Source organism: Gymnodraco acuticeps, unplaced genomic scaffold (genome assembly GCF_902827175.1).
Source record: "Gymnodraco acuticeps unplaced genomic scaffold, fGymAcu1.1, whole genome shotgun sequence".
Classification (NCBI taxonomy): domain Eukaryota; kingdom Metazoa; phylum Chordata; class Actinopteri; order Perciformes; family Bathydraconidae; genus Gymnodraco; species Gymnodraco acuticeps.
In genome coordinates this window covers 34883-49456 of record NW_022992301.1, presented here as the reverse complement: position 1 = coordinate 49456, position 14574 = coordinate 34883, and the positions used below count along the sequence as shown (strand labels likewise).

General features: G+C 36.7%; 1 protein-coding gene across 1 annotated transcript in view; it reads left to right on the top strand.

Moving 5' to 3' along the window:
• wipf2a (WAS/WASL interacting protein family, member 2a) overlaps window positions 1–13962 on the top strand; it is a 40576-nt gene extending 26614 nt beyond the window's left edge. The window contains 2 exon segments of the mRNA XM_034208067.1: window positions 10959–11060; window positions 11734–13962. Of these exon segments, the coding sequence (XP_034063958.1) occupies window positions 10959–11060; window positions 11734–11777 (146 nt within the window). The 3' untranslated portion in view covers window positions 11778–13962.
• The last annotated feature ends 612 nt before the right edge of the window (window positions 13963–14574 follow it).

Below are 14574 nucleotides of genomic sequence, written 5' to 3'. Positions count from 1 at the left end.
AATCATATTCCTCCTACATTTTCATTCATCAGCAGAGAGGGCACAAGCACACATCCTTTACTCAAGTAGAAGTACAGATACTCGTGTTTAAAAATACTCTGGTGAAAGTAGAAGTACTGACTAAACTTCTTTAATCAAGTCAAAGTAAAGAGGCTTTGAAATGTCCTTCAGTAAAAAGTACCCATAACTAGCAGCTGTTTTAAAGAGTACCTGACCTCCCTTTATATTAATAGAACAATAATGTCATTGTTAGCTAATAGGGGTGTAACGGTTCACAAACATTTCGGTTCGGTACGTACCTCGGTTTTTAGGTCACGGTTCGGTTCGGTACGTTTTTGGTTCAGCAGAAAAAATTATCACAAAACATAAAATATTGTTTGGGTTTTTTAAATTATTATCAAACTGTGAATAATGTATTCACTCAAATAAATACAAAATAAAATAAACATTAAGGTGCAGCATTTCGATGAACTGAAATAATCTGTATTTGAACTGTACTAGCACCTAAGCAGCCAGCTTGACATTAGGACTTGCTTGTCATTGTATTTTCATGTTGTTTAAAGAAAAATGAACTTGTCCACATTGCTTGCCAAAAGGGCAGATCTGCTGGCACTAACAATGTCTCCTGCTGTGGAGAACACCCTCTCTAGGGACAGAGGTAGCAGATACAGCCAGGTAGCGCTTTGCTAACATGGCAACATAAGGATATTTGGCGTTTGTAATAGCTTTGGCTCGGTCTGAGCTTTTTGCCAGCCGCGTAACCAATTTTAGTTGAACAATGCCGACAAACAGTTTTGGTTCGGTCCACCTGTCTTTGTCCGTCATCCTTGTTCGTAACTGCGAAACCAAAATGTTCCCAAACCGGAGACTTCAATGATGCTGGAGGATTTTCGAGCTCAACTTTATCTGCGTTCGCCATTTCGACAGTTCCTCCAATTACTGACTACATTTGAACGCATCCCTCTGACCAGCTCTCATAGTATGCCTCTCGTCCAATGAAATGACTTGCTCGCTCTATGACGCGTTGAACACAATGTGAGCAAATTACTCTGAATGCTGCGACGCAGCACCTGAGATTACTTCCAAGAAGTTGTTCACGTTCTCAATTGTTTACGTTTAACGTTATATTCGTTCGGTACACACGTGTACCGAACTGAAGGGCCCGTACCGAATAATTTCGGTACGGGTACGTATCATTACACCCCTATTAGCTAATGAATGTTTCCATGCTGAACAACGGCAACATGACAACGTTTCCATTGGTCCCTCTTCTTTAGAGAAGACCAGGAAATGATGGATACACGGATCGTGTTCAAATCAATAGGCACGCTATGACTCTAAAGAATAATGATCACGCATCAAACACACATTCAGACTAAAGGAACCAGCTGTTTGGAAAATGAGAGAAGTAGAAAGTACAAGTATTTGAGTTCAACATGTAAGAAGTAGAAAGTACAGGTATTTGAGTTCAACATGTAAGAAGTAGAAAGTACAGGTATTTGAGTTCACCATGTGAGAAGTAGAAAGTACAGGTATTTGAGTTCAACATGTGAGAAGTAGAAAGTACAGGTATTTGAGTTCAACATGTAAGAAGTAGAAAGTACAGGTATTTGTGTTCAACATGTAAGAAGTAGAAAGTACAGGTATTTAAGTTCAACATGTAAGAAGTAGAAAGTACAGGTATTTGAGTTCAACATGTAAGAAGTAGAAAGTACAGGTATTTGAGTTCAACATGTAAGAAGTAGAAAGTACAGGTATTTGAGTTCAACATGTAAGAAGTAGAAAGTACAGGTATTTGAGTTCAACATGTAAGAAGTAGAAAGTACAGGTATTGAGTTCAACATGTAAGAAGTAGAAAGTACAGGTATTTGTGTTCAACATGTAAGAAGTAGAAAGTACAGGTATTTGAGTTCAACATGTAAGAAGTAGAAAGTACAGGTATTTGAGTTCAACATGTAAGAAGTAGGAAGTACAGGTATTTGAGTTCAACATGTAAGAAGTAGAAAGTACAGGTATTTGAGTTCAACATGTAAGAAGTAGAAAGTACAGGTATTTGAGTTCAACATGTAAGAAGTAGAAAGTACAGGTATTTGAGTTCAACATGTAAGAAGTAGAAAGTACAGGTATTTGAGTTCAACATGTAAGAAGTAGAAAGTACAGGTATTTGTGTTCAACATGTAAGAAGTAGAAAGTACAGGTATTTGAGTTCAACATGTAAGAAGTAGAAAGTACAGGTATTTGTGTTCAACATGTAAGAAGTAGAAAGTACAGGGTATTTGTGTTCAACATGTAAGAAGTAGAAAGTACAGGTATTTGTGTTCAACATGTAAGAAGTAGAAAGTACAGGTATTTTGTGTTCAACATGTAAGAAGTAGAAAGTACAGGTATTTGAGTTCAACATGTAAGAAGTAGAAAGTACAAGTATTTGTGTTCAACATGTGAGAAGTAGAAAGTACAGGTATTTGAGTTCAACATGTAAGAAGTAGAAAGTACAGGTATTTGAGTTCAACATGTGAGAAGTAGAAAGTACAGGTATTTGAGTTCAACATGTAAGAAGTAGAAAGTACAGGTATTTGAGTTCAACATGTGAGAAGTAGAAAGTACAGGTATTTGTGTTCAACATGTGAGAAGTAGAAAGTACAGGTATTTGTGTTCAACATGTAAGAAGTAGAAAGTACAGGTATTTGAGTTCAACATGTGAGAAGTAGAAAGTACAGGTATTTGTGTTCAACATGTAAGAAGTAGAAAGTACAGGTATTTGTGTTCAACATGTAAGAAGTAGAAAGTACAGGTATTTGAGTTCAACATGTAAGAAGTAGAAAGTACAGGTATTTGAGTTCAACATGTGAGAAGTAGAAAGTACAGGTATTTGTGTTCAACATGTAAGAAGTAGAAAGTACAGGTATTTGTGTTCAACATGTAAGAAGTAGAAAGTACAGGTATTTGTGTTCAACATGTAAGAAGTAGAAAGTACAGGTATTTGTGTTCAACATGTAAGAAGTAGAAAGTACAGGTATTTGTGTTCAACATGTAAGAAGTAGAAAGTACAGGTATTTGTGTTCAACATGTAAGAAGTAGGAAGTACAGGTATTTGAGTTCAACATGTAAGAAGTAGAAAGTACAGGTATTTGAGTTCAACATGTAAGAAGTAGAAAGTACAGGTATTTGTGTTCAACATGTGAGAAGTAGAAAGTACAGGTATTTGTGTTCAACATGTAAGAAGTAGAAAGTACAGGTATTTGTGTTCAACATGTAAGAAGTAGAAAGTACAGGTATTTGAGTTCAACATGTAAGAAGTAGAAAGTACAGGTATTTGTGTTCAACATGTAAGAAGTAGAAAGTACAGGTATTTGTGTTCAACATGTGATAAGTAGGAAGTACAGGTATTTGGGTTCAACATGTAAGAAGTAGAAAGTACAGGTATTTGTGTTCAACATGTAAGAAGTAGAAAGTACAGGTATTTGGGTTCAACATGTAAGAAGTAGAAAGTACAGGTATTTGAGTTCAACATGTAAGAAGTAGAAAGTACAGGTATTTGTGTTCAACATGTAGAAGTAGAAAGTACAGGTATTTGTGTTCAACATGTAAGAAGTAGAAAGTACAGGTATTTGTGTTCAACATGTGAGAAGTAGAAGTACAGGTATTTGTGTTCAACATGTAAGAAGTAGAAAGTACAGGTATTTGGGTTCAACATGTGAGAAGTAGAAAGTACAGGTATTTGAGTTCAACATGTGAGAAGTAGAAAGTACAGGTATTTGTGTTCAACATGTAAGAAGTAGAAAGTACAGGTATTTGGGTTCAAAATGTAAGAAGTAGAAAGTACAGGTATTTGTGTTCAACATGTGAGAAGTAGAAAGTACAGGTATTTGAGTTCAACATGTGAGAAGTAGAAAGTTCAGGTATTTGAGTTCAACATGTAAGAAGTAGAAAGTACAGGTATTTGGGTTCAACATGTGAGAAGTAGAAAGTACAGGTATTTGTGTTCAACATGTGAGAAGTAGAAAGTACAGGTATTTGAGTTCAACATGTGAGAAGTAGAAAGTACAGGTATTTGGGTTCAACATGTAAGAAGTAGAAAGTACAGGTATTTGGGTTCAACATGTGAGAAGTAGAAAGTACAGGTATTTGAGTTCAACATGTGAGAAGTAGAAAGTACAGGTATTTGGGTTCAACATGTGAGAAGTAGAAAGTACAGGTATTTGGGTTCAACATGTAAGAAGTAGAAAGTACAGGTATTTGAGTTCAACATGTAAGAAGTAGAAAGTACAGGTATTTGTGTTCAACATGTGAGAAGTAGAAAGTACAGGTATTTGTGTTCAACATGTTAGAAGTAGAAAGTACAGGTATTTGTGTTCAACATGTGAGAAGTAGAAAGTATAGGTATTTGTGTTCAACATGTGAGAAGTAGAAAGTACAGCTATTTGAGTTCAACATGTAAGAAGTAGAAAGTACAGGTATTTGAGTTCAACATGTGAGAAGTAGAAAGTACAGCTATTTGAGTTCAACATGTGAGAAGTAGAAAGTACAGGTATTTGAGTTCAACATGTAAGAAGTAGAAAGTACAGGTATTTGAGTTCAACATGTAAGAAGTAGAAAGTACAGGTATTTGTGTTCAACATGTGAGAAGTAGAAAGTACAGGTATTTGTGTTCAACATGTAAGAAGTAGAAAGTACAGGTATTTGAGTTCAACATGTGAGAAGTAGAAAGTACAGGTATTTGAGTTCAACATGTAAGAAGTAGAAAGTACAGGTATTTGAGTTCAACATGTAAGAAGTAGAAAGTACAGGTATTTGTGTTCAACATGTGAGAAGTAGAAAGTACAGGTATTTGTGTTCAACATGTAAGAAGTAGAAAGTACAGCTATTTGAGTTCAACATGTGAGAAGTAGAAAGTACAGGTATTTGAGTTCAACATGTAAGAAGTAGAAAGTACAGGTATTTGAGTTCAACATGTAAGAAGTAGAAAGTACAGGTATTTGTGTTCAACATGTGAGAAGTAGAAAGTACAGGTATTTGGGTTCAACATGTAAGAAGTAGAAAGTACAGGTATTTGTGTTCAACATGTGAGAAGTAGAAAGTTCAGGTATTTGAGTTCAACATGTAAGAAGTAGAAAGTACAGGTATTTGAGTTCAACATGTAAGAAGTAGAAAGTACAGGTATTTGAGTTCAACATGTGAGAAGTAGAAAGTACAGGTATTTGGGTTCAACATGTGAGAAGTAGAAAGTACAGGTATTTGTGTTCAACATGTAAGAAGTAGAAAGTACAGCTATTTGAGTTCAACATGTGAGAAGTAGAAAGTACAGGTATTTGAGTTCAACATGTAAGAAGTAGAAAGTACAGGTATTTGTGTTCAACATGTGAGAAGTAGAAAGTACAGGTATTTGAGTTCAACATGTGAGAAGTAGAAAGTACAGGTATTTGGGTTCAACATGTAAGAAGTAGAAAGTACAGGTATTTGAGTTCAACATGTGAGAAGTAGAAAGTACAGGTATTTGGGTTCAACATGTAAGAAGTAGAAAGTTCAGGTATTTGAGTTCAACATGTGAGAAGTAGAAAGTACAGGTATTTGGGTTCAACATGTAAGAAGTAGAAAGTACAGCTATTTGAGTTCAACATGTGAGAAGTAGAAAGTACAGGTATTTGGGTTCAACATGTGAGAAGTAGAAAGTACAGGTATTTGGGTTCAACATGTAAGAAGTAGAAGTACAGGTATTTGAGTTCAACATGTGAGAAGTAGAAAGTACAGGTATTTGGGTTCAACATGTGAGAAGTAGAAAGTACAGGTATTTGTGTTCAACATGTAAGAAGTAGAAAGTACAGGTATTTGGGTTCAACATGTAAGAAGTAGAAAGTACAGGTATTTGGGTTCAACATGTAAGAAGTAGAAAGTACAGGTATTTGGGTTCAACATGTAAGAAGTAGAAAGTACAGGTATTTGGGTTCAACATGTAAGAAGTAGAAAGTACAGGTATTTGGGTTCAACATGTAAGAAGTAGAAAGTACAGGTATTTGGGTTCAACATGTGAGAAGTAGAAGTACAGGTATTTGTGTTCAACATGTGAGAAGTAGAAAGTACAGGTATTTGTGTTCAACATGTAAGAAGTAGAAAGTACAGGTATTTGGGTTCAACATGTAAAGAAGGGGGGGGTTCCACATGTAGAAGTAGAGTACAGGTATTTGGGTTTCAACATGTAAGAAGTAGAAAGTACAGGTATTTGGGTTCAACATGTAAGAAGTAGAAAGTACAGGTATTTGGGTTCAACATGTGAGAAGTAGAAAGTTCAGGTATTTGTGTTCAACATGTAAGAAGTAGAAAGTACAGGTATTTGAGTTCAACATGTAAGAAGTAGAAAGTACAGGTATTTGGGTTCAACATGTAAGAAGTAGAAGTACAGGTATTTGTGTTCAACATGTGAGAAGTAGAAAGTACAGGTATTTGAGTTCAACATGTGAGAAGTAGAAAGTACAGGTATTTGGGTTCAACATGTGAGAAGTAGAAGTACAGGTATTTGTGTTCAACATGTGAGAAGTAGAAAGTACAGGTATTTGGGTTCAACATGTAAGAAGTAGAAAGTACAGGTATTTGGGTTCAACATGTAAGAAGTAGAAAGTACAGGTATTTGGGTTCAACATGTAAGAAGTAGAAAGTACAGGTATTTGGGTTTCAACATGTAAGAAGTAGAAAGTACAGGTATTTGGGTTCAACATGTAAGAAGTAGAAAGTACAGGTATTTGGGTTCAACATGTGAGAAGTAGAAAGTACAGGTATTTGAGTTCAACATGTGAGAAGTAGAAAGTACAGGTATTTGTGTTCAACATGTGAGAAGTAGAAAGTACAGGTATTTGGGTTCAACATGTAAGAAGTAGAAAGTACAGGTATTTGGGTTCAACATGTAAGAAGTAGAAAGTACAGGTATTTGGGTTCAACATGTAAGAAGTAGAAAGTACAGGTATTTGGGTTCAACATGTGAGAAGTAGAAAGTTCAGGTATTTGTGTTCAACATGTGAGAAGTAGAAAGTACAGGTATTTGGGTTCAACATGTAAGAAGTAGAAAGTACAGGTATTTGGGTTCAACATGTAAGAAGTAGAAAGTACAGGTATTTGGGTTCAACATGTAAGAAGTAGAAAGTACAGGTATTTGGGTTCAACATGTAAGAAGTAGAAAGTACAGGTATTTGGGTTCAACATGTAAGAAGTAGAAAGTACAGGTATTTGGGTTCAACATGTGAGAAGTAGAAAGTTCAGGTATTTGTGTTCAACATGTTAAGAAGTAGAAAGTACAGGTATTTGGGTTCAACATGTAAGAAGTAGAAAGTACAGGTATTTGGGTTCAACATGTGAGAAGTAGAAAGTACAGGTATTTGTGTTCAACATGTAAGAAGTAGAAAGTACAGGTATTTGGGTTCAACATGTAAGAAGTAGAAAGTACAGGTATTTGGGTTCAACATGTGAGAAGTAGAAAGTACAGGTATTTGTGTTCAACATGTAAGAAGTAGAAAGTACAGGTATTTGGGTTCAACATGTAAGAAGTAGAAAGTACAGGTATTTGGGTTCAACATGTGAGAAGTAGAAAGTACAGGTATTTGTGTTCAAGATGTGAGAAGTAGAAAGTACAGGTATTTGGGTTCAACATGTAAGAAGTAGAAAGTACAGGTATTTGGGTTCAACATGTGAGAAGTAGAAAGTACAGGTATTTGTGTTCAAGATGTGAGAAGTAGAAAGTACAGGTATTTGGGTTCAACATGTAAGAAGTAGAAAGTACAGGTATTTGGGTTCAACATGTAAGAAGTAGAAAGTTCAGGTATTTGAGTTCAACATGTAATAAGTAGAAAGTACAGGTATTTGAGTTCAACATGTAAGAAGTAGAAAGTACAGGTATTTGAGTTCAACATGTAATAAGTAGAAAGTACAGGTATTTGAGTTCAACATGTAAGAAGTAGAAAGTACAGGTATTTGAGTTCAACATGTAATAAGTAGAAAGTACAGGTATTTGAGTTCAACATGTAAGAAGTAGAAAGTACAGGTATTTGGGTTCAACATGTAAGAAGTAGAAAGTACAGGTATTTGAGTTCAACATGTAAGAAGTAGAAAGTACAGGTATTTGGGTTCAACATGTAAGAAGTAGAAAGTACAGGTATTTGTGTTCAACATGTAAGAAGTAGAAAGTACAGGTATTTGAGTTCAAAATGTAAGAAGTAGAAAGTACAGGTATTTGAGTTCAACATGTAAGAAGTAGAAAGTACAGGTATTTGGGTCAACATGTGAGAAGTAGAAAGTACAGGTATTTGGGTTCAACATGTAAGAAGTAGAAAGTACAGGTATTTGGGTTCAACATGTGAGAAGTAGAAAGTACAGGTATTTGGGTTCAACATGTGAGAAGTAGAAAGTACAGGTATTTGGGTTCAACATGTGAGAAGTAGAAAGTACAGGTATTTGAGTTCAACATGTAAGAAGTAGAAAGTACAGGTATTTGAGTTCAACATGTAAGAAGTAGAAAGTACAGGTATTGGGTTCAACATGTGAGAAGTAGAAAGTACAGGTATTTGGGTTCAACATGTGAGAAGTAGAAAGTACAGGTATTTGAGTTCAACATGTAAGAAGTAGAAAGTACAGGTATTTGAGTTCAACATGTATGAAGTAGAAAGTACAGGTATTTGAGTTCAACATGTGAGAAGTAGAAAGTAAAGGTATTTGAGTTCAACATGTAAGAAGTAGAAAGTACAGGTATTTGAGTTCAACATGTAAGAAGTAGAAAGTACAGGTATTTGAGTTCAACATGTGAGAAGTAGAAAGTACAGGTATTTGAGTTCAACATGTAGAAGTAGAAAGTACAGGTCTTTGGGTTCAACATGTGAGAAGTAGAAAGTACAGGTATTTGAGTTCAACATGTGAGAAGTAGAAAGTAACAGGTATTTGAGTTCAACATGTAAAGAAGTAGAAAGTACAGGTATTTGGGTTCAACATGTGAGAAGTAGAAAGTACAGGTATTTGGGTTCAAACATGTAAGAAGTAGAAAGTACAGGTATTTGAGTTCAACATGTAAGAAGTAGAAAGTACAGGTATTTGGGTTCAACATGGTAGAAGGAATAGAAAGTACAGGTATTTGGGTTCAACATGTAAGAAGTAGAAAGTACAGGTATTGGGTTCAACATGTGAGAAGTAGAAAGTACAGGTATTTGGGTTCAACATGTAAGAAGTAGAAAGTACAGGTATTTGTGTTCAACATGTAAGAAGGCAAAGTAAAAAGTGGTCAGAAAAATAAAATACTAGTGGAGTAAAGTACTGATACCAGAAACATGTACTTAAGTAACAAAGTATTTGTACTCCACTACTTCCCACTTCTGTGATTAACCACCTGAAGATTTGTCTTACTCCTTAAGAATAAATATTACCAGAACAACACCTCTGGGTTAGGGGAGGGCGATATGGAACAAAAATCACATCTCGATATATATTTAGGCTGAATGGCAAAACACGATGTATAGCAGTTAGGAGTCAAAGCCACATTTGAGACGTCACAAACTCTGTTATTCAAGGCTCTAATTCGTCTTGTTCCTAAACTGAACTTCATGTTTTAAACCGGAGTATTGACATATCCCAAGATAACTGGAATACTTACCCTTTCGCGATCAAAAAATCCCGACAGAACAAGATTTCAGATGTGAAGACTCAAAGGGGAAACCTGAACAGTTTGATCAAATGTATGGTTTGGACTAGCTGCTGTTTGTTTTTAGATCTACAAATGATTCTGCTCTTGACCTAATATCTAATCTTTCATTATTTTCTCTTACTAAGAATTGTTCTCCTATTGCCCTCAGCTGTGTGTTTAATCCTCACTCAAGTTGAGGTGGGGTTTCTTTCTGATTTTGACGTGATGAATGCGTCCATAGTCAAATGTTCCGCTGCAGAAATGATATGCAAATGTCTTTATGTTTCCTGTTCTACATCGTTCTACTCGATCACCGTTTGCTCTCCCACTCGCAGCACAGAGACGACCTCCAAGTCAAATGTGTTAGAGAACGTTTATTTATACCTTTATTCAAATTACAGATGTTAGTAATGGATTTATTTTCTTGAATATTGACGTCATAAAATCGGATGACAGACATTCGAAGCTTGATTAGAAAACGACATACATTATAAAAAACAAAACCACAAAACCATAACACAGCCGTTAGCTGTTAGCCCTCAGAGCTCACAGCTCCTCATATCTGTTCAGAAACTAGACAAAAGTTAAACAAGTACAAACCACAGACTGCCTGTGTCATGGCGAATACAGTCGCTGCTTTATTTATGTCTGTATAGGCCGTTGTTGTGAGTGTGGACGGTCGGAGCATATGTAACGTTAGCTTAGCCAAGCTCCATTTAGAAAACACGCATTTTAAAAGGGTTTTTCGCCTGCCGTCTGTCTGCAGACTTGTCAAAGCATTAATTCATGGTTTTTACTAACCGGTATCAGTATGTTGTTACGTCGGCATCATTTAGAAACGTGTATTACAATGAAATCACGGTCAAATATGTTCATCTTGTTGTAGTTATAGCCCCCTCTCCAGCACGTCTTGTTTGAATGATGCGAGTAAACACAGCTCACAGCCGCGGCGAAACTCGAGCGTTTAGAGCGAAGCGAATATTCGCATCGCGTCCGGTGTGAACGCAAATAATATTACTGACTTTATATATTTGACTTAATGATAGAGAATAAAACATTGTTAATAAAGTTACTTCGCATGTGTGTTTGTATTTTTGAGATTATCTCCTAGTTTTTTCAGGGTCTCAAAGCGACGTATTGTGTCAAGAATAAGAAGTGTTTTATTAACCCGTGTTGTTAAAGGGTAATCCATTTGTGTGCATTTGATATTCTAGGCTTTTCTAGCTTTACTTAATTGTCTATATCTGCCTAATAAACCGGTCATTTCATGTTTATTCACATTTGTTTGTATGTTTTTCTTTCTCAGATGATTTTGAATCCAAGTTTAACTTCCACCCCATTGAAGACCTTCCACCTCCAGAGGAGTACAGGAATTTCAGCAAGGTCTACCCCAGCAAAAACAACAAGGGTACGCGCTTTTAAAACTCTTTTATTCTAAACTCCTTATACATTAATCTTTCTGTGGTGTTGGCTTCTTATGTTCTTTTATAGTGTTCTCAGATAAGTTTAGTTTATTGGACCAATACAAAAAGTGATGAAAACACAATAGAGTGGTACAGTGACGCGTCCTAAAACCCGGAAGTAAGCTCCTTCCGGTTCCTTCGACAAAAACGCAAAGCAATTTCTCCATAGGCTGAATCTAGGGAAAACTTCTCCTGTGTAGAAGTCCAAGGCACGGACCGGCGCATATCGGTCAAAGTAATCCCTAGCCATATGAACTTTGACCCTAGGAGATGGAGGACAGAGGTGGAGAAGCACAACGCGTCTACGTAAATGCACTCCCTTAGGATAGGTTGAGGGAAAGGGGGAAGAAACAGAGGTGAAAAGGCACACCTCTGTTTGAAAGATATATTAAACATGCATTATAAAATAGAAAAACCTCTGATTCCTCTAAATATATATATATACATCTATCTATCTAAAGTTACCAGTTAATTGTGCGCTTCTTTAACACCACACGTGTATTGGTTTTATCTCCAAGCAAAGGCTAGTATTTTGAACTTGTGATTGATAATGATTAATCACAGATCATTCTTTAATGGACTGACGGCACTAATCTGAGTCTCTGCTTCTGTCCTCAGGCATGATGCGAGGAGCTCCTCCTGCTCCGCCGGTCGGGAGGTGAACTCAGGACTTTAACTCGCAGTCAGCCGTGGTGAAGAAGAAGCACTCACAACACACACTAACACTAAATCCACCAGCTGAAAGCACAACACTACGACTCCTCGCCGGTCTCCTTTCTTCTGTCTTTGCACGAGGAACAGAAAACCACTCGGAGCTCAGAGGCTTCATATCATATCAGGACCGAAACTCCTCACACTTCCACGTCTGTGCATTCCTCCTTTTTTCTTTAATGGTGATTTTCATAATTCTGTTTGATTTTAATATGTTGGTGTTAGTTTTTGAAGGGGGGGGGGGGACTTAAACACTAAAATGAGAGACTTGTGAATGAATGTTTGCAGCAGAGGAAATCCCCACGAAAGCTGATAATGCCATGAATGTGTGGGACTTATGACGGTTATTTTTTTATTGGTTTTTGTTGTGTCTTTAAATAGCCATTCCAGCAGTGCCAGGTGAGGGTGCGCTTGAATTCTGTGTCAGTGTGCCAAAAGCGGGTGGAGTCAAGCGATCTGCACAGGACCGTTTCCATACATGTTCGATTTATAACTGATTTTTCTTTATTTGATTTCCTTGTTTTTCGACTAAATGCTTTAAGGGCTGAACAATGCTTTGAAAATCTGATCAAAATGCCAAAAACTCCCGACTGCAGGTTCTATATTGCAGGACGCACAATAAAAGGGTTAAATGTGAGTCAAGAATACAACTTTAAATGTTGTATTATCGAGCTCCTAAAATCAAAACATAATCATGCTTATATTTTCATTTTTTTTTAGAATAATTATGTAAAAATTATCATTCCTTCTAAAATCGCAACTGCTGCACAAGTCAACGATGATCACACACTTTTCAAATCGTTCAGCCCTACTGGAAAGCTTGCCGGAAACATCCACAGGTCGTTAGGAGAGGGGCACATCCCTGTTTCGTCTTACTTTGGTACCCCTTATTACTTTCCTTTCTTTTTGGGGGTGTCTATATTTCCATCTTCAGCCGATGTTGCACGAGCCGAGACACTGTGCATGACGCTTATTTATGCACGTATGATAACAGGAAAACCCCAGGATTCACGTGGATGTGACAAAAATCCAGAGACACTACGAGGGTTCGTCCCTGATTTGTCCCTGATGTGTTTGAGAATCACTCAGCGGAGGCCAACGCTAAATTATCTTCTCGTTTACTCGACCAAGTATGTATGATCGGAGGTGTTTATAAGGGATCATTTATCTACTTCCTGTCCAGGGGAAGTCCGTTAAAAAGCTCTGGTCTGAATCCATCATTTTACCTTTTGCTGCTGGTGGCCCTTTTGTAAGTGTGTTTGGCCAGAGAAAGATATTTAGATGAATTGCTATGCAAGGAGCAGTTTGTACAGATGGTAGTTGGTAACCAAAAAGAAAGACCGAAGCAACACTTAAGTGCCAGAGAGCTGTGGAAGCAGACAGGTTATTCACTTACTCTTTAATCTTGACTTTAAAACACTAACTACATGATTCTCAATGCTGCAGCGCCCCCTGCTGGTCATGCCTTACACCGGTCCGTTGTCACTCATGGGTACCTGTGCTTTTTGTTTGTTTTTTAGGGGGGGTAAAGATGATGACAACAAGGTAAATAAGAAACAAGTTTATTTGAAAACGCAATAAATATTGTATATTGACATTAAGGAATATGGTAATCATAGTTATTGATCTATTTTTATGTTGTAAAAAGCTTGTAATATAGGAAAGAGAAATGATTATAACAAGTCGGTGAGCTTTGGTGTGATAGTAGCACTTCTCTGGATGTTCGGCCATGAGGGTGAATGAGCTGAATGGATGTGTGCGACGATGTTTGCCAACGAGCCAACATTCTGGGGATCCGTTTGGTATGAATCCACCTGACGGGTAGTGTAGAGACGAAGACTAAACGATGTCACTACACTTCCTGTCCCGGATGTATGCTCACGTTAACGTCTCCTCACACTGTCCACGCTGAAGAGCAAAAACCCCTGTGGTCATTTCATGTTAATCAACCATGTTTTTATCATTTGAAATCATTTCAAATAAATATGGGGAAAAAGGGTAACTGATGCAAGGTGTTTTTGTGTTCTCTTCCTGCTATGATGTGTGTTTTAATGGGTCTGTCATTTGAAATGATTGGGGGGAAAACATGTAATCCTTAAATAAAGTCAAAGTGGCATTAGCACGACACAAAGATAATCAAAGACACACTGAACATCTGTTAGTGTCACTGGTATAACGTTATCTTGGATTGATTGTATGAGTTTGTGTATCTGACTCAAACTGGGCCCTACAGCTATCCGTTGCATTGGGTCGGTCATTTGGGAAATTGATCTGAAAATACAAAACTTGATTATGAATATTTAGTCACTTATCACCTCTAATTCTCACTGAGAGCATGATGTGTTAAGTGAGTTTGCTTATTCTTCATTGGAATAAATAAACACAGGGTTCGTTAAATTGCATATGCAGTATTTTACTGTTGATGGTTTGGCTGGGAGGCTGTTGAAGGAAACTAAAGCAGACTGTGCATTATATCCCTGAAATGTAGGGGAGTAAGAATAACATTGAAATGATACAGTAGCACTGCGTAATGCTAATGAAAACTAGGGATTAGTAAATGAGGGCTAAAAGTCCACAATTATAGCTTTTTGCTTTTTCTTTTAATCTTGTTTTGCTCATTTAGAACAATTGTTTTAAGGATTTTCTGAAGCAAATTCCCTTTTTGTTAATAAATAAAATAATGTATTCCTTTAGAAAACAGGTTTTACAAAGTGCTTTGTCTGACAATAGATTAGATTAATTTTATTA